The following is a 20,927-nucleotide window of genomic DNA, read 5'->3' on the forward strand; positions in this document are numbered from 1 at the left end:
TTTATTGACTTAAGGTATATCAAGATAAAGCACTTTTATTCCAAAATAAAACTGTCCACACAGCTTATAGATGCAATCAGTTTAGTTGCAGTCTTGAGCTAACAGATGCTTAAATTTTGCTGTGGAGGTTAAAATGTTCTCTAAAAGACTGAACCACATCAGCAAGCAAAGGCATGCACTGAGAAAACAAAACACATACTGAGTAATCAGCAGGAGACTTCCTTTCAGGTAACAAGGTTAAGACAACGCTCAGGATTTTAAGTCCAAGAGATGCCACCAGCTCATCCAGGCTGACCTCTAGTATCTGCCTGTTCTCTGATTCTTGGGGCCACTGGCAAACTGAGATATTATCCCCATTTTAAGAGCTTGGAACAATGGCTCCACATAACCAAGGCTAGAGCTATACAGCTACAGAAAAAAGGGCCAAGGACTGTTCCTTGAACCTGAAGCCAAGCTGCGTGGTCAGGTCTCATCCGTGCTGCACAGCACTTGGCCCTCAATCTCCTCCGGGCCACATGTGGTGACCCTGTGGCCCTAATACATCATTATTTGGGGACAGAGGGGAGGGGTTTGGTTGAAAATACCAGAGATACTATGAAGGCTGTGCTACAGCCCATTGAAGTGGTATTTTTACAGCTTGAGACTGCACCACATGCTCTGGGATGTAGCTTGAAGGCACAACACTATCAGGACAGCATTGGATGATTGTTTAGCATGGAGGCATCAAATATAGTGGCACTTTGTCCATACTGCCGACTGGGAATGGATCCTGGTGCATGCAACACCTTCTCAGCCATGCCCACACGCTGTCTTCAGAGAGCGCAGGCTGGCAGAGGCCGTGGCTGTACCAGAGAGCAGGCAGCAGAGGTGACCAGCAGTTCAGAGCCCGCGCTTGCTTCCTGGCACTCTTCCGTTTAGTGGCACAGCAACCTGAGGGGTTTGCTCCTTCGTGTTCCTTCAGAAAATGCGCAGTGGAACGGGGAACAGGTCCCCAGTCTTGGAGTAGCAAAGTGTTGGGTGATGCTCTCCTTCCCCGGCTAAGCTCTAAGACCAAGCCTAAGTACACCCCAGAACCCCACAGGCCAAAACAAACTGGACGATGGCTCTCCCATCTGCCTGGCAGCACGCTATACAGCTGCAGAGCAGCCTGGAACAGAGACAAACTCCAGGGCAGCCTGGGAACAGAGACAAACTCGGTGAGTAATCATCTCTCGGCTGGTTCCCCACAGGTCCAGAGGCTTTGCCAAGTCTCTACACCAGGCTCGTCGTTGCTTCCCCAGTGTAGATGATGATGGTGAAGAAGAGGGTGGAGTCGATCCTCTTTATCCGCACATGTCTACAGATTGCACTTCTGCACAGAAGTTCAGGAGTGACTATGAGCTAAGAACAACCTGAATCGTGTTTTAGAGAAGCATGCAGGAAGGCTGGCTGGCTGCAGCCACGTACGAGTGTACGTTATCTAATATGAGTCTTTGTTCCATGAAGGGCAAATACATACTCAGGTAAATGCCAAGAAAAACCCCTGATGTTTTACTTACCTTTTAAAAATCTGTACTATTAAACAAATCCATTCAGAGCAAATGAGGAAATGATAGAAACCTCATATTTTGGATATGGAGTTATTCCAAAATACACTCGTTTTTCAGAATTATTATGAAAAGACCCTCTCAAGGAGAACAAAATTAAATCAGCACCTAATGCAAAAATCATGGTTAAGCCCCAATGAGAACTGAAAGAGCAGCAGGCTTGTCTTTTCTAAGGACATGCAGCAACTGAAAAAAATATAGCAGGAATAAAAGTCTTGAAAAGATTCTTGTACAATAAAGTTAAATTCTGTGCATTTAAGTCATCAGACAGAACCAAAAATAGTATAAATAGGACTTAAAAAGAAAAAGCTACTGAGATTTACCATGTACAAGGCAATATAACAGAAAGTGTAGAGGTCAAAAAGCAATTTAAAAAAAAAAAAACACCAACACAACAAAAAATCTCAGCCTCCAAACTTCTGTCTAAATTGGTCTAAATACCTGCCAAACAATTCTGGTTATTCATTTAGCTTCTGTATTTGAGAGCCTTTTTTTCTATGTTTCAGCTAAATCCCAAGGAGAAAATTATTAATAAAGTGCAACATCAATATTAAATGGAAACCATTTCCACATTTTTAATTTTTATGTAACTGTATTGCTTGCAAGTTCCTTTAATCATTTAATGACAAATGGCTGTGCTCCGCAAGTCAAGGGCAATCAGCTATCATTCCACAGAGAAATCATGTGCAAATGTTTTTAAAAATTTATGTACTGTAATTATATATATATAAAAAATATAGTGTATAAACACACTGTCAACAGTGAAAGCATTATTATCACAGAGCAGAAGATTGCAATTAATGGATCACATGAAAAATATTGTTTCTCTACTTGTGCATGTAAAGGTAAACAGTGCTCAGCACCCAGGTCCATTTCCCAGCTCTTTAAGAAGAAACCCACAAACTTTTACAGTTAAAAAGTCTCTACAGTAAGGACAACCAGGCTCCAACGCAGGAAAGCAGGCAGCAACTGCCTTTACTCTGCCCTGCCAAAGAACCCCATTCCTAAACTCGTGCTTCACCATATTAGGAGCCACAATATTGATTCTGACTGTGGGCAAATCCTCATCTGAAGGGACTGGCATACTTTTAGGTGACAGATTTCTGTTCATTTACAGATTTCCACGTGCACCATCCTCATCTGAGAAGACGGCCACACTTTTAGGCACCATTTCTGTTGCTGTTCTGTCTTCACATGATTTCTCTGCCCGCCCCTCCCCCCCAAACCTGGTTCTACAACAGTTCAAATACACCCATCGGGCTCAGCAAAAGCTACGGGTGTTCACCAGCTCAGAGCACACAGATGCATATTTCTCCTTCTCTGATTCAGTCAGGATGGTGACTAGTAACTTATTTTACTAGGGCCCTTACCTTCAGAAGTCTCTAATAGCCCTGGGGAAGGATTTAGAAGCTGCACTTAGATTGCTTTCCTGTGACCAGCACTAGCAGCACAGAGAAGCTCTGGCTGGCTTTGGGAACAGCATGATTTGATGACTTGGAAGTAAAAGGCCATATTCTTCCCAAAACCCTGCGCACACAGTCTTTGGGGGCTTTTCTGCCTTTTGGAAAGCCTAATGCAACTCCCAGCTCTGTGCTGAGCTTTACTTCCCCACTCCTTCATTAACCACATGTGTGTGACACAAACATAGTGGATCCAGGAACACTGGAAAAGCTCCCACCCCGCAACATTACTAACCACAAAAGAGACATGTTTGAGGATGCTGAGGCTTGGGAAGTCTCTACACTACCAATTTCTAGAAAGCTGGGAAAAAGAATCTCTTTAAATTTCCCTTTTACCTTTTTCTCAGCTTCAGCTTAGATTTCTTACAGGTGAACTGTTTGAGTTTGTCCAAACTCGTTCTGAATAGCCTTGGACTGAACCAATTTAGACTAAAATTAGCATACGTAACAGCTAAATCTCAGTCTACCTCAAAGCACCTGGTGAAACATGTTTGAAGACGTGATGAGCACTCTGCAGTTCAAGCAATACCCAGGACACTGGACTTGTCTGGAGACAGAAGCAGTTTTGTACTGAAGACACACACATTTCAGAGCAAACGTTAAGACACTTGTCATCCAGGTTTCAAAACTCTGGATTCCCACAAGGCATGAAGTCTGCTGCGCCTAAGAGGCCCAACTATTCAAGGTTACCTCCTCCTGCCTGCCACCAGCTAGCTAGGACCACCTCCAGGCTCCTGAAGCCTCTGTGACTGTCACCTCTACCTCTCCCAACTCCAGCAGCAGCTGTGTGAGCTGCAGACCTAGCTATGTCTGAGAGCAAGTTTGCTCAAGCATCTACCCTTCCCATAGCAGAGCATCATAAACAGAGAATCACAGAGTCGTTTAGGTTGGAGAAGACCTTTAAAGATCATCGAGTCTAACCATTAACCTAACACTGCAAAGTCAATCACTAAACCATGTCCCTAAGCACCACATCCACATGTCTTTTAAACAACTCCAGGGAAGGTGACTCAACCACTTCCCTGGGCAGCCTGTTCCAGTGCTTGACAACCCTCTTGGTGAAGAAATATTTTCCTAATACCCAGTCTAAACCTCCCCTGGCACAACCTGAGGCCATTTCTTCTTGTTCTATCACTTGTCACTTGGGAGAAGAGACCAACACCTACCTGGCTACAACCTCTTTTCAAGTAGTTGTAGAGAGCAATAAGGTCTCCCCTCAGCCTCCTTTTCTCCAGGCTAAACAATCCCAGTTCCCTCAGCCGCTCCTCATCAGACTTGTGCTCTAGACCCTTCACCAGCTTTGTTGCTCTTCTCTGGACACATTCAGGCACCTCCATGTCTGTCTTGTAGTGAGGGGCCCAAAACTGAACACAGCACTCAAGGTGCAGCCTCACCAGTGCCAAGTACAGGGGGACAATCACTTCCCTAGTCCTGCTGGCCACGCTGTTTCTGATACAAGCCAGGATGCTGTTGGCCTTCTTGGCCACCTGGGCACACTGCTGGCTCATATTCAGCTGGGTGTCGACCAACACCCCCAGGTCCTTTTCCGCTGGGCAGCTTTCCAGCCTGTAGCGTTACCTGGTGGTGTTGTGACCCAAGTGCAGGACCCAGCACTGAGCCTTGTTGCACCTGATGCAGTTGGCCTTGGCCCATTGATCCAGCCTGTCCAGATCCCTCTGTAGGGCCTTCCTACCCTCCAGCAGATCAACACTCCCGCACAACTTGGTGTCATCGGCAAACTGACTGAGGGTGCACTCGATTCCCTTGTCCAGATCATTGATAAAGATATCAGACATACACCTGAATTACAAATTGGGACACAGACATACTCCTTAACTACAAACTGCCTCCTTTCACACAGAAAAACCCAAGGAGCTGGGTTTTCATGCAGGTGAAGGCTTAACTGACCTTTATCTTCCTGAGCATCTGCAGTCAGAGTTGCACTCTGGATGTGGAAAGAGCCACCATCACTAGAAAGAACAAACTGCCACATCTCTGTGTGGCTGCAAGGACTGATCACCAGTTCCCAGAGACCACCTGGGAAGGTGTTCCTCACTCTGTGAAGTCATTAAATCTTTTAACAGGCGTTTGTGAAATGCTGCATCTTCTTCCTCTCATTCTTCCTGAATGCAAGGTGCAACAGCACCAGAGAAGACAGAAGTAGGTGAAGCAGCTTGTGACTAACCACATCTGAAAGAGGCTGAACAACCCTGACCTATGACAGGGAGCACTAAAGCATGTACTGAAAACACATGATCCGAATTCAGAGGAAACCATCCTGAAGTTCTCTCAAGTTTAAAACCTACCAAGATTCAGAACTTGCCAGACACACTGCTGGTTAGAAAGACACCCACCCATCTAAACTCAGCCCATTTACATGGAGCCCTCTGATCCATGTCCACTTTCACAGGCTGCAGTCTCCACAGCCAGAGAAAGAATAATAAAAGTTGCTTTATGTGTGAAAAAATGCTTTGATTACCTCCTTCCATTTGATACATGTCACAAAGCAGCGAAGGAAAATTTCAGGTCACATTAAAAGGAAATATTTACAGAATAGATTTTTTCCTTCTTAGGAAAATTAGGGCTCACATTACAAGATTAATAAACTTATATCAATCCCAAAAGAAACTTCAAAATTCCTTTTCTCTTACAAAATGGATTTTATATGACCAAATTTAGAAAACAGCCATGATTAAAAGCAGAATGCAATTTATTGTTCTTCACATTTTCCCCATATGCCTGTGAGTTTGAGACTGAACTGGTATTACTGAATGCAGAATGCATTCTATATATCCAGCTCAGGTATAACAGGTAATTTTTAAGATTTAATTCACTGACACAGGTCACAATTCCCTAGCTCCTTGATATTTAACTTAAAATATCCTTGTCACTGAGCTTCATTATATCATCCTTTTTTGTTGGTGGTTTGGGGTTATTTTTTTAGAATTTTATGGGAAGGGACAACATCTCCCAGTTTCATTTTTCTCATGGTTTTGGCTGTCTCCTCCATCCCACTCTGAAGTTCATCCGCAGTTACTAAATGCTGCCAATTCTGATGTTTTCTGCCACATACAACATTATGATGACACCAACGTCTGTCCACCATGGGGCTTTGTGGAAGAGGGGATTTCTGTTGAATCACACAGTCATTCCCCAAAGCATCATCAACAGGCTAATGTCACCCAGACTATTGCACATTATTTAACTTTTCACTAAATGTATTTTCCTCAATATGGCTCCATGAACTCACTATGAGTCAACTACCAAGTATCCCAGGCGCCCACCCCAGCACACAGACCACACAGTAAAAGGAAAACTACAAGGCCAGGACTCAGGACTTCTACCTCTAGTGCTTCCAGCTCAGTTCTCCATACTGCTTGAACTGCCATGAAGCGCAGGGGATTTGCAGAATCACAACTTCAGTTAAAAAGTTGGGTGACTGGTAACTGGTGAGAAACCAGAATTTAAGAATGGTCTGTGATCCAAAAAGCTTGGGAAGCACCAGTGTAATTAGCAAGCTGCGGGCATGTGTGCAGGCTTGTCTAGTCTATAGTTATTTCTATCAGCAGCATGAAAATCATCTGTCCAACAGATCAGAGCATCGTTGGTTCCAAGCCTGCAGAAGATACATGTGAAGAAGTGGCTATTTGTATAAAATGAGCATATTGTGGAGTAATTATTGGCATTGGGAAAACCTTGTAATTAGAAACAAGTGGGCGTTCTTTGTTTGTAAACAAATTGCATTTTGGTTCATCAGAGATGCTCCTTTAAGAACAAATTACAGCAGATGCTGCTAGTGTTTCCAGTGATTGAAAGGCCCCACCTGAATAAGCTACAAAAGGGTCACAACTGTATTTAACCCAGCACTTTCCTGGACAGGAATCCTGTTGGCAGGGGCTGAACCACGCTCGCAGAGCACAGTGCCTAGGGGGGCTGCTAATCAATCACACAACCTTCTCCTGGAGGTCCCCTTGCAGATCCTGCCGGGTTCAGGAAGGCTGTGCAGCTGTTGCCACCTAGTACCAGCCTGGCCATGGTCCTGGCCACAACTGTTCCCGGATCCCCATGTCACCACTAAGTTGAATCCTCCAGTAGTACAAATTGTAGATTTGCATTACAAGACCTCTCAACAGGATTTTCCATCAAAAACAGTGATGGAAATAGCCTAGTGATGACAAAAATCCTTGCTGCAAGTATCCATGTACTGGCAAAACCCATTTTCCTGCTATGTGCACACACACACGCAGACTAAACAAACATCAGAAAGCAAACTGAAATACTCTGCTTGTACCTCACATGAAAGATTTCCCATTTGGGGCCCATTTATGGTGAAAGGTTCAGGACAGGAGATCAGGGCCAGAGTCACAATATTATTTGTTTTAAAAATGTCTGGGTTGACAAGGTGGCAGGTTGTTAAACTGCTGTTTATCTTTGTGTGAAGGGCAACACCCTTTTTGGATCTTGTTCTATTTTCTGTTTGTTAGTCATTAAGGGCTTGGGGGTTTTTGTTTTGGTTTGGGGTTTTTTTTTCTGTTTTTAAATCAAGAGTTACTGTTTAAATAACACAGCATAGAAAAAAAAAGAAAAAAAGGAAAAAAAAAAAGGAAAATTAGATTAAGCATGGTATAAACTCCACCACAAACATGGTACAAACACCACCACCTACTGTCCAAAGCAGGATGCTAAATTACTGGCACAGATTTAAACAAAAATTCAGAAAACAGACAGCAGCCTGAACCAGGACAGAAGGTGAAAGCATTCCATCTACAGCAGCTGACAACCCACAGCAGCCATTGGATTCATTATGACCAAAGGCAGGGTTAACTTGCTTTGTCCCAGGCTATAGCTTTGCATTAGTGGCAGCCATCATATTCTGAAGTTCAGCCTTCTGATGACCAAAGCTGCTTCGTGTTGCTATTCACAGTGTCAGCTCATGTCAACAGTAAAACCAAAAACGAGTAGGATCACTTGCTGCATCTCAGCGGATGATCACTTTGAATGGATTAGAAACAAAACTACAGTTTTGCCTGAAATAACTTCCTCAACTTTAAATAAAGAAAAATGGCTGGCGTGTGCGCATTCAATAGCCCTTTGTGCAGTACCATTTTCCATTGTTTTTCAATGATGGCCATATGGGCCTTTCATACGGCAGCGCAGAAACAGTCACTTTTAAGTCACTTGTTTTGAAGACAGTTCCCTTCATAGATACACCTCTGCATAGCACAATTACGAACTTATTTGCAAAGGCTTTAGCAGAGTATTTTTTTTCTTGACTTGTTTTTATTTTAGCATTTCTGAGACCACAAGTGCTTACAAATGCAACTATTAAGCAACAGTCTCACCTTTGCTTAGGATCTTTCTTCAGCAAACCTGACAAGAGAGATTTTGCTTCAGGTGACAAAGTGCGTGGAAATCTAATCTCCTCCATAAGGATGAGTTCAAAGAGCTTTTCGTGGTCCTGATTGTAGAAAGGGAGCCGGCCACACATCATTTCATACATCACAACTCCTAAACCCCACCAGTCCACTGCACGACCATAGTCATTATCTTCCAGCACCTGCAGAAATGTAAGGAGAAGGTTTTAGAAGACATTCCCAAACCAGGCATGAACACAGAGCACGAGGGAAGATTTACCCCAGCAAGTTCATCTTTTCACATCACAGCTGAATCTACCAGCAGAGTATTTGCAGAAGATTCATTTGAAAAGAACTGGCATCCACGTACACTGTGCTCGGTAAGCAGGACAGGGAAAAGGAGGCAGTGGGTACATTATGGTAGCTTCCTTCTCTTCCTCCCACCCTCCCTCACATTAGGGCCATGATAAGCACAACCTTTGAAAGCCCAAAGGCTGAGGACTGCTCTCACGTTACAGAACCAGCTGTTAAATTCTCTCTTATTCATCACAGACTGCTCCAAATGGGATCCCATTTAAAACAAAACAAAACAAAACAAAACACCAAAACCAAAAAACCAAACGACCAAGGAGCCAGTATGGGGAAGAAGAGAAAAGACCATCAACCTGTTACTTCACAAGTGACAAGTCAAACATCCCCATCATCTTCCTATCAACCTGCACCCCCCAAAGGGTGGCTCTGCACATCCTGAAAGACCACCCACAAATACTAAATGACTGATCTACATTAAACATTAAGAGCCAGAACACCACTCCTAACATTTGACTGGCTGTAAGGCCCTGAAACAGCAGCGAAATTGTCTGGAAATGCTTCCCCTTGTCCCCTCTGCCCCCCTCCAAAGGCACTCGCTCACTACCTCTAACACTCCTGCCTCTCCTTAGTGGCCTGCAAACCCAGGAATTGCCAGTGGGGTGGACTTCTGCCAGGTCTCACAGCACCAGGAGTCCAGCACAGTTAATTTTTCTCTTCCCCTGGGCACTTCTACCTAACAAAGCCCCAGCTGGTGCAAGGACTCGGGACCCCAGCATGCCCTCCATCTCTCCGGCTTGCTCCAGAGAAGCCCTGTGGCAGTGCATTTCTGATCTTCTGCACTGAAGGTTGCTGAAGGGAGTGGGGAGTGTTTTGTGGCTTGTGGAGTGGATGTTACAAGGACTTCTCTAGACTTTGTGTCTCCTACGCAGTTGTCTGTAGCCGACACCAACAGTCTCATGTTCCAGATCCTGTCCTCAGGTTTTAGTTGTCATCTTTACTCTTTTCACGGGTCTGCACTCAACTGCTTACTTTTGCTAAGAGCACAAACCACGACCACACCACCATCATGTTTTCTTGCTGCAGCGTCTGTGCGAGTTCTACATTGCTACAATTCAGAATACTTTACACTTAAAACTGAAAGGGTGAAAGAGCCAAACAAAGTCAACGTAAGTTTAATGAAAGCAGGATCTGAACCTCTTACAAACTTTGATAAAGGTTTTGCACACAAATAAAGAAGCATCAAGACACTCCACGTAACAACTGTTTGCACTCTGCCTCTCTTTATACACTAATTATTCCCCTTAATTATCTGAACAAGGAAAAGGGCCTGCAGTAAAAATCAAAAGGCTGCCAGGTATTAGATTACCCCACGTTGGTCTATTTACAGCATCCCCTGCCGTATGATTCACACCAAACGACAGCTGGCTCTGCAGCTGCCCTGTATATGTATACGGCCGACACAGCTGCCGGCCGGACAGGATTCCAGGAGCCGGCCCCATCCTTCCCGAGGCATCACGGCCCTTCAGCTCACAGGAGATATTGTGTGACAATGCAGTTACCGCTCTCTGAGTCACCCCGTTCAATAAGCGTTTCCTGTTCGCACTCCCCTATGCTTAGGTTACCTAAAATAAAACAGTCACAGGACCTCCGATTTTTATTTTTTTGCCGCAAGAGATGCAATAGGAGAGGATTGAAAGAAAAACAAAACCACAGAGGCCTTTGTTGTGTATGTAATAAATGCTACAGGTGCTTTCAAAATGCAGCAAATACTTGAAATGTTACTTTAGTAAGCGTATTAATGCACTACATTATAATTATAATAGGTTACTAACTACAACTCTTTCCTTCGCCTCCATTACTCCTAACCAGAATATAAAATGCTTATTTCTTCAAAGTTCTTTATCGCAACGAGCATACACTCTTATTGGTGACTGCACAAAACAGAGCAATGGTGTTAGTATCAAAAATATACTGTAACAAAAAAAGTATTGCACTCATCCATGATTTATTGCAACATGCAGGGTAGCTGAGGAGCAGTAAAGTAACAAGGTCATTTCACTTAAATTAAAGGCTCATCATTTCCTAACGAGCAGCTCTAGACTGCTGCGAGATGGAATTTGAAAGAGAAGGCACAACAGCTGTAAACATCACAGCCATTGATGCATCTGACACATCAAAGTTGACACGATTCAGTCACTGTCATCCATGCACGAGATTCCAGTATGAACCTAAAAACAACGATGCAACAACTGTACAAACATGCCGCTATGCCGGATTCAAGTTACGAACGCAGACAAGATTGAGACCCTTGCTTTTTAGGATGTATGACCTTAAACGCACGGAATATCACTCGCGCACAATCTTCAGATTTTTTGCATGCTACCAACCAGATGACAAAAGGCTCCAGAATTTAACACTCCAACTCACAGATGGGATTTGCAAGTAAGGGAGAGAGCTGGGCTAACCAAAAGGATTTGTCCTTCAGGGTTTCAGATGAGCCAACACATCATAAATATTAAAAAGAAAAATAACAGCAAATAATATAACAGAAAGAACAACATAACGCCTGCACAGGGAATCCCCACATTCTAAGTTAGGAAAAAACAAAACCGAAATAATAAATATTTTTAGTCTCCTCATAAAATCCTTGATGAGAAACTGAAGTTCAGTAATTGATTTTAAGAGGGAAGCTAAAATAAAAGCCATGTTTATGAATAATAAACACTCTGTCATGCTGCTAATTACTCCGTGCTTCAGTAAATCTCAAATTGTGGTGCACAGACCCCAATTTAGATTTACTGAAGACTTCTGGTGATCCACGGAGAGCTGGCAGCTATCACAAGACTGGCTCCACCTCCTTGCTGCAAGCTACTTTGACAGGTGCCCACGTTCTTCATTATTACAAAGACACTGGAGGCCCTCGAAAGCAGCTGGGCGTTAAAAAAAAAAACACCAACCAACAAACAAAACCATCACCCCAAACAAAAAAACCCAAGAGCATGCTGCCATGGCTATGCAAGCGGAGAGTGCAAAAGCACTGATCACCAAATTTCTCAGTAGAAATATTTCTCCTTCACTTTGGTTTTCCATACTGTGTACTTCTGCATACTTCAACTCACGAAAGGTTTGCAATGCCCAAGTCTCCCACCTCGGAAAAAGGCTACATCCTGGCTGTGCCAACAATATATAATGTGCCAGCAGCCCAAGACTTGCTTCTGCCTGTGCTCTGAGCTGGATGGAAGCCTTAACACCACGGGTAGCAAAGCACCCGCTGCAAGACAACGAGCCCTTTTGTGAGGCACACCGCGTTAGCTCAGGCTTGGTGCCCTACTAATACAGCGAGTCTGCTTCCAGACAGCTCTGAGCGTGGGCAGAGAAAACTAGCGTCTGCCTGCAAAATACCATGTATACACATATCCTCTATCACACAATTTCACTTTTGATCTGCCCATAACTAACTCACGGCTATAACACCACCTGTGTTGCACAACTCTCAGGAGTATTTCCAGGATGAAAGTTGCAAGCACACATTTGCATTTTATGCTTAAAAAAGAATTTCTATAAAAACCTCCCCAAAACATACAGTTTGGGGACTGAGATCCCCTGCTTGGATTTTTTTATCTCTGAAACTGAAAAGTTCAAATTAACATTGAGACACATCTCGTGCTCTTACAATCACAACACAGTCAGCACTTTTAATGCATAACATGCTAAATATTGCAGAAGAAGTTTGGTCTGTCCTATTTCTGAAAATACGTCGCCTCATACTGTCTTCAAAGAGTAAAAGAATTGGACAATACTTTTACTTCTGAAGCGAAGTCCTGTTGATAGCTTTCAAATAGGCCAACACACAACAAACAACTTGCAAAACAGTCATCAATCCATCAGGTAGTATTTGAAGTGATTTAAAAGTGTTTTGGGGTTTTTTTTAATTAGATTTCTGACACAAGAAGCAAGCACTGTTCCAGTAAAATGTAAATACTCCCTAAAGTGGCAGGAAGATACTACCCTGCCTGAAAATTATCGCATATCGTTATACTAAAGGTATGTCCCAGAACATGATGAATAGAAGATTCTCAGTACATGCTGTTATATAACAGTAGTTACTGTATGAACACATTATGGCACAGGAATTATTCTGTATCGCTACTGATATCATGGATGGCATTTAAGAAGATAATTTAGTACAATAGCCCACATAAACATACCTCTGGTGCAAGATACTCTGGAGTGCCACAGAAAGTCTTCATTGTTGCTCCATCCTTGATGCCTTCTTTACATAGTCCAAAGTCTGTTATTTTTATGTGTCCATCTTTATCCAGCATAAGATTTTCCAACTGAGAAGAAAACCCAAATGAAAGACATTATTACATATAACACACACTGCTCCTGAATAAGTCAATGAAAGACATGAATTTCTGCAGATCAGTTTTCAACCTTGTTCTCACTGGGGTCAGAACCAAGGTAGCTGCCAAAGCATGCGTGATGTAAATATAAATTTATATCACTTTCCTTAGTTCTTTAGGGAATGTTAGGTAACTAATTTGCAGTCTTTGGGTAACCGATCATATATACAGAAAGAACGCAGAATGTAGACATTGTATTTATGCTTCTGCAATATTAGCACCAACAGAACACCAGTTCTTTTAAAAAAATGTATTAAGTATTCCCCCTCATAAAACTTCATCCCTGCCTTTAAGTGATTTTATGAAATATTCTGTACCAGTAAAGGATAGCAAATGAAACAAAAAGCAAATGCAAGGCTAAAGAACCGCTTCCAGAGAGACCCTTTACATGAGAATCACTTTATACATTTACTCAACACGCGGTAGTCATCCTAGCCTGCACCACTAGTTTTTGAGAAAGCCATCCAGATTTCAGGACAGAGTTTCCGCTGTGTATGAAATAAAGTGCACTTTCAAAGGAATCACAATGATATGGGAGACAAAATCCCAGCAGGAATCCCAAAATGACTTTGTCATAGCCGGAAAACATTACATAGCATGCTTCATTTTAAATTGCTCCTAAATGAACTGCCAGTATCCTCTCATAGTCTCCTGAAAACACTTCTCGGGGGGGGGGGGGGGGAAATGCTATTGTTGCCTTTTCCTCAAGAATTTCCCAAGTTTGTTTGCCCTGAGATTTCTTGTTTGGTTGATTTTTTTCCCCTTCTCTGCTCACCAAACAAGTAAGAAACTTGAAGTTTATCCAATTTTTAACTGCAAGCACGTACTACGAAGATAGAGCTGCGCAGCAAATTGCAAGGAAGCCCAACATGCACACAGTATGAATTTGCATCTATCTGATAAGACCTGGGATGAACAGCCCAGGATTATGTTCCACCACACAGAAAAGCCAGCAAGGTTTCTCTTAGAACATAAACAGGCACTACCTCTTCATAGTCTGTGAAACACTGCCAGGGTCCTAATAAATTCATTATACAACCTCTTAGACTACAGAAGTGTTTAGACATCCTGTAAAGTCAAGTCTGACAGCTGCAATAACTGTTATGTTAAAGTTCAGTCAGGAAAGGCTTTCTTATAGTTCAGGCTCATTTGCTTTGTGACTAACAAACAAAAAGCCCCAAACCAAAAAGCCTCAGAAATTATTTTTCTACGTACCTTCAAATCTCTATAAACCACATTCTTCTCTGAATGCAGGTAATCCAGTGCTGAAACAATCTCAGCTCCATAAAATCGAGCCCGGTCTTCAGAAAAGACACGCTCTCTTGACAGATGGAAAAATAACTACAAAAACAATAATTTGTTACCTTTAAATTGCACATGTTTCTGAGTTATGTCTCACACTTTGCAGACCATCCTGCTCAGAATGCAATATTACCTAAAAGAAAACCCCTTCCCATCCTCACCCAGCTGTGTTCCCAAATGTGTTAAAGAGCTTCATAATTTAAATGACTAGACAATTATATCTCATATTCACGGATGCACACTGGTAACTAGTTTGTATGCTGCATATTCTTTTATATACAGAAAATTATTAAAAAAAATTTTGATTGAACTACAATTACATATTAAAATTACAGCTTAATGCATGATTTAGAGCAGTTAATATTCCGACTTTTCCTTCTTGACTGTCTAACTGTAGTTTGCTGTTTCTAATTCTCCCTCCAAAGTAACGTGTGCTCACCATATTCACTGAGAAGTGTTAAAAGTTGTCTAGAGAGCAACTACTAAGCAACCTTGCCTTACTGAGTTACTAAATATCAGATTACAATATGTTGCTGTCATGTAAAATATGAACCTACACCCAAAACCTCTATTCTCTAAAAATGGAGTTAAGAAAATTAAGAGTCTTAATTCTTAATATTAGTTAAACCTGGAGACAGCTCTGTTTAACTGGGACAACTTGCATTAATTAGAATTGCAAACATGGACCTTACTACTAATTCTGCTTGACATTATTTAGCTAACACAGGAAAATCCTAAAGTATTAAACATTATTACATTTCCCTTACCTCCCCTCCATTAGCATACTCCATAACAAAACACAAGCGATCATGTGTCTGAAAGGAATACTTTAAAGCCTGAAACAGATTTAAACCAAAACTTAGAAGACAGATCACACTGACAGTTAGAAAAGCATTTTTAATAGATTTTCAGAAACATAGACAGACATGAAATTTTCTATTTTAGTGGACTTTTTGTCCTTGGATCTTATATAATACTTACACTTTCCAGTTGCAGCTGAGGACTGATCCACTGCCAACTTATTTCATTACATAAATTTAATAAAACATTAAAAGAATCCCATGCAGAAGCTATCAGTAACACCTATAATGCTGTGAAACAAAGACCTGGCCCAGTATCAGTAACACAGAACCTACCAACAGTGGCTCTGAAGTCTCCTCCCCAAGCTACAAGCTCCCAGTTTTATCTCACAGACAAGGGTCCACAACCGAAGCCCAGAGCACAAGGTTTTACTGCACTGCCTACAAGCCCTCTTATATGAAAGATACATATTTACACACACCAGCCCCCTGGTCTCTGCCCTGCTCCCTGTTGACAGCCTGCCAGAGGATTAAGCAATGCTGTCAATATCAATTTATGAGCAATTCACAAAAACAGACCGGACGGAGGCTGTGATGAAGTGTCACAAGCTGCCTTTGTACAGTCCTGTCACATGTATTCCTGTGGCAAGAGCAACATCAACTTGTTTGCCACAGTCTTAAGTTTCTTGGTTGTAACCCAGTCTTGTAGGTGACTTCTCAAGACAGCCCTTGTTTTAGCTATTTGGGTTTATGAAAGCATTAAAAAAAATACCGCATATGATATCATCGTCTTCAATACCAGGGGTGGCATTTTTAAACCAGTCATATTTTTGCAGAGAGAGAGAGGATCGGGTTTTAGACATGTCAACAAACATTTACTGATTACACCCAATACAGCCAGTATTTACTTCCAGAGGCCATGCTTTAAAGTCTAAATTCCAGTTAAGCCCTTGTGTACCTGGACAAAGAAAACAACTAGGATCTTACACAGGTCTCTTAGAGGCCTTAAGTGGTAGGAAACAATTCAGAGCCAACTTGTAATAAATACTAGAAACAAAATCTTGAGGCGGAACTTAGGTATCTGAACTCAATCCAGAGAGACTGCTGGCATTTGAGGTCTAAAGCAAGAGTGTGGTTTGATTTTACAGCTAAGCCAATCCAAAAGGAAAGCAGCGGATAAAGCACAGTCCTGCTCTTCCCTGTCCTATCCCACATGCTCCCACCACTATCCTTCGGCGGGCATTACCATTGCTCTGATTCCATAGCAAGCCACTCCTGGGAGCTTAAAAAAACAACAAAGGCAGGCAAAATTAAAGAGTTTCCCCCACACTATATCTTCTTGAACTTGTTTGTCACAAGATCAGGGTCACCCTGATCTCTGCTACAAAGAGGAGACCAAACATTTGGAGGACAAGGAAAGCAGATACTTCTCTTAGAGATAGCAAGCTATTAAATGGGTGAGCCATAAAGTCAAACCACACCCTGAAATATTGTCTTCAAGAGGCACTGAGGACCTGCTCTGCAAGAATCAGAAGACTTCAAAAAGCATTTTAATTTGTGCTTCCCAAAAATGGAAGGGTACAAAAATACACAGCTGCTCTGAAAACACAGATCTCAGATGTATTACATACATATAACAAAAAATAAGGGACGTTTTGGTTATCACAATGTCAAGTTACACTCAGCATAGGAACAAACGCTTACCGTTAAGAATGGATGCCGTGAGTTCTGTAAAACACGGTTTTCTGTCAGCGTGTGCGCTACTTCATCCTGAAACACAAGCAGAAGGAAATGGGCAAAGTGATTCCCCAGATCGGGGTCCAATTATTTACAAGTACTTGGGAGAATCCTTGGTATGACTTTCCCGAAGGCTGTATCAAGGGTGAACCTCATTCTCAAGTTTCCCATCTACTCACCTTTGCTACAATAACTTCCTTCTTCAGAATTTTCATCGCATAATAGCGTCCAGTTGCTTTTTCTTTAACTAAAATGACCTTTCCAAAAGTGCCTTTTCCCAGTAGTTTAAGGTATTCAAATTCATTCATGGTCTGTTAATGATAGAAATAAACAAGAACTTAATTGCATGAACTAACAACAAGTATATCATTCTCAGACTAGAATTTCTCATTCACATGAAAATACATTGCATATGTGGGTTTTTTTAATCCTTTTGCTTAGCAGAATTCAGGCGCAGAAATTATTCTTCCATAAAAATGAATACCAGTGCACTCCCAAAGATAATCAATCAAACTGTTTAGGGAAAACCATAAGCTTTCAATTAACAGAACACTCTTTCACATGACTCAACACTCAAATGTGCAAATACCACTCAACTTATTATTATTACTCCATAGACATTTTGATCACTTTGTCAGTGCAGACATTCAATAAAAGGCACGTGTTGCTCTGATTCCAGGGATTAAACTAAACCTTTTTTTCTGATGTTCCCCATCTTTCTAGGAGACCAGCTTTCTTATGCCTCATTGAACAGCACCAAACCCCACAGACAATATGACTGCCTCACAGATTAGCCATTTGCTCTTATTTGTTTTGCCATTAGGAAAAACGTTGGGGAAAATTAGAATCTGTCACAGGCTGAGGATAGTCTCTGTACTGTCATATCAATGACTGTTGCCAACATGGCAATAGTAAGACTTATACCACAGGAAAATAGGCGAACCAAATCCAGACCTGAGCTGGCCTTGAAAGCCATCCAGTAAGGACTTCTGAACTCAGAACTCCAGCTTTGCCTGGTACCGGCTCAGCTCAGACTATTGTTTCCTCCAGAAGCTGCATCTACAACCAACTGCGTAATTGTTATGGGAACAGATGTGTCTTGATGGCTATTTCTTGTCTACATTTGAGAAGACCTAAAAAATATTGTTATTCCTGCTACGCTCACTTACCACTTTGTGTTTTGGCTTTGTCATAGAAACTTCCATTTCTTCAGCACCTGAATTATCACTGGGAGAGCCAGATCTAAAATCCATCATCTCTTCCTCTTGTTTCTTGAGGCTGTCTGCTACTGTTTGGATGGCTTTTGTCCATTCTTCCCTGGCAAAAGATAAGCAAAGACATTCTTGTTACTTGTGACTTTAGATTACCGTCTGCCATTGCAAGGGTCACCAAGGAGTACAGAACAACTTATGTTCTCTGATGAATCAATGCAACATACAATGAATTATGTGCATTTTCAAGTACTGTAAAACTGCATTTAAGAGCACTTTTAATATATATTTTTATTAATCATAGTACTAACAAGAGACAACTGAAGTCCTTCCAGTCTGGATAAAATATAAGGCTTTTCAGACAACAGAATTTCTAATAGTCATTCAGTCAGCAGCTCAAGATATGACCCGGTGATGCACAGATTTACATAACAAAACCAGACTTGCCAAAACCAAAAAGCAAAAGTCTCCCATGCAGCACAAAACAATTAAACACGTCTTCTCCATTCCTATGGTGCACTGAAACACATACATCCAACTGCTGGGGGCACTATGCCACCTCTTCACACACATATCCCAAATTTTCATGCCAAGGGATGTTCTAGGAGAAGGTATTAAACCCTAGGATACTCAGGTTATTCCTCTGTTGTAAAGAGGATGACAGGAGTACAGCAATTCCTGCGTGAAGTTTAGCAGAACGTCAGCAAAAGCAGTGACATTTTATCTTAGGCACAGGTCTTGGTTACGATAAAGTTTCCACAGCTGTTTCAGCAGTGGGTGCTCTAATACTGACCCCTTCAACTCCTATGGACGCTGCTTCCACTCCAGCATCCTTTGGGAAATTTCACACCTTTGGAAACTACTGAAGTGAAAGTTTGTGGCCTTCACTTCATTTCACTGCATATTTATTGAACCTAAAGCATACAATTTGCAAGGGCTTACAGGGTTTTGGGATGGGCTTTAAGGCATGCAGGGGTTGCAGACATGTTCAGTGGACTATTGACCATGTTTTACTATCTTTCATATCTGTAAGGAACGGTATGTAGTGGTTCAGCTGACATTTTTTTGGGCACTGGCTAAACTCTTCTCCCAAGGACACCCCAGGTAAATTACTTTGCTACTACATCAGGAACAGAAGTAGCCAATGCTGAACACCTCCATGCACATTCTGCAGTGAAGCCATGCCATCCTTATCAATGTCAAATTTTTCACTGGTTCTATGAGATTATTAAAAAAAAAAATCATATATGAACATGTGAATTTCAGTTTGTGATGGACAGAAGAGGCAAATCATTCCCCAGAGGAAGTAAAGTCCATGGGAAAAAGAATCCAACACACAAGTTTTTAATAAAAACTGCACCAATTACACATAAGGTCTTTCCCACCCTGTGCATTTCTTATTTTGGATTTTGTCTGAGCATGCACTATCCAGCCCTGTCTGGGGCAGCAAGGTAATGCTAAACATTCTGAACATTCTCCCTATATTCCCAGCACAGACTATTTCATTTGCCATCACAAACATATTCCTTTATTTACTAATAATTTTTCATATTCAAAACTATTACAAAAGGAACTTTTTCTTCTGTACTTTTATCTCTCCATCTCTCTCAAAACACAAATGTTGGTTTTAAAGGCACAGAGAAATCTAAAGGTGTATCTACCGTCGCATCTCTTAAGATTTGTTAGTGACTCAGTTGAGATCTCAGCCCTCCTGAAGTGAGTATCTTTGACTTCTGGGAGACCAGAATTTCACCCTCAGCTTTTATGTCTCAAGTGTACCCAACAGAGGTGACTAACACTCTGAGCCCTGAAGTGTCACAAAGCTGACTTAATTGGCTAGGAGGGAACAAAACAAGAGTGAAACACAATCTTCCCCCAAGTGGAAACTGTTATTCACTCTCTTTAGGGTCACTGACCACAAAGCTGCTAAAAGAAACATGGACCAGTTTATTTTTCTTTGCTTTTAATTTGATTTCACCTTCTTCTGATCACTGTAATAGAATCAAAAGCAATAAACAGGAACCTTCTTTAAATCAGTGCACGCAAAGGCTACGAAAGAAAAAAGCAAAGAATATTAGGTAGAATTTGCTGATCTTAAAAATAAATGTGCCAGTATCATATCTAGGGAGGACAAGGGGTTTAAAACACATCTTCCCCTAGGGCAATGGTACTGGAATAATGTAAGTTCAGTTCCTGAAGAGTAAGTAAATATTTAAATACTGTGTAGTTGTAGAATAGTTGTGCTGGAAAACTGTTCTCTCAGGAGGTAAGAGATCAATTCTCCAATGATGAGAGCACAGGATGCATGCTCTTAGCTTTGTTTCCTAACAGCTGAAACAGAAATCTGCACCTGCAGCAGATAACTATCACCTTTATTGTCTAATTTGCATAAAACATTAGCAATCAGCAATGATAGAACTAACTTTTTTCCTTTAAAAAACAAGGTGTCTAAAAGATTTTAAAAGGTCAGTATTTTGATACAACTCAACTTTGTCTGAATCTCTGTTTCACTTGTGCTCATCCTTCCAGAAACTCCCAGGTCAGAAACCCTTCATTTCACATACCATAACATTTCCAGTGACAAATGAACCCTGAGTTTCCAGAAATAACTACCTGTGTGCTGGTACACACCTGCACCTGTCTGTTTTTCTCTTTTGGACACCCAACCTAGCAACATATCATTTACAAATACTACTCAAAATCCACTCTCTGAAACCCCCTTTAAGGTATCTTTTATACTGGAACACACACTAAAACTG

The 20,927-nt window shown here is 41.6% G+C and overlaps 1 protein-coding gene across 7 annotated transcripts in view; it reads right to left on the reverse strand.

Moving 5' to 3' along the window:
* The window catches only part of AKT1 (AKT serine/threonine kinase 1), a 76,931-nt gene that overhangs the window by 9,614 nt on the left and 46,390 nt on the right, over nt 1-20,927 (reverse strand). For all 7 annotated transcript variants that reach the window (XM_054826082.1, XM_054826083.1, XM_054826080.1 and 4 more), the window contains 7 exons: nt 18,127-18,274; nt 17,137-17,268; nt 16,925-16,990; nt 15,188-15,256; nt 14,334-14,459; nt 12,921-13,049; nt 8,389-8,603 (listed from right to left, as the gene is read on the reverse strand). In XM_054826082.1, coding sequence (XP_054682057.1) covers nt 8,389-8,603; nt 12,921-13,049; nt 14,334-14,459; nt 15,188-15,256; nt 16,925-16,990; nt 17,137-17,268; nt 18,127-18,274 — 885 coding nt within the window. The remainder of the gene's footprint in view (nt 1-8,388; nt 8,604-12,920; nt 13,050-14,333; nt 14,460-15,187; nt 15,257-16,924; nt 16,991-17,136; nt 17,269-18,126; nt 18,275-20,927) is intronic.

The sequence above is a fragment of the Grus americana genome, chromosome 5 (assembly GCF_028858705.1).
Source record: "Grus americana isolate bGruAme1 chromosome 5, bGruAme1.mat, whole genome shotgun sequence".
Lineage (NCBI taxonomy): Eukaryota > Metazoa > Chordata > Aves > Gruiformes > Gruidae > Grus > Grus americana.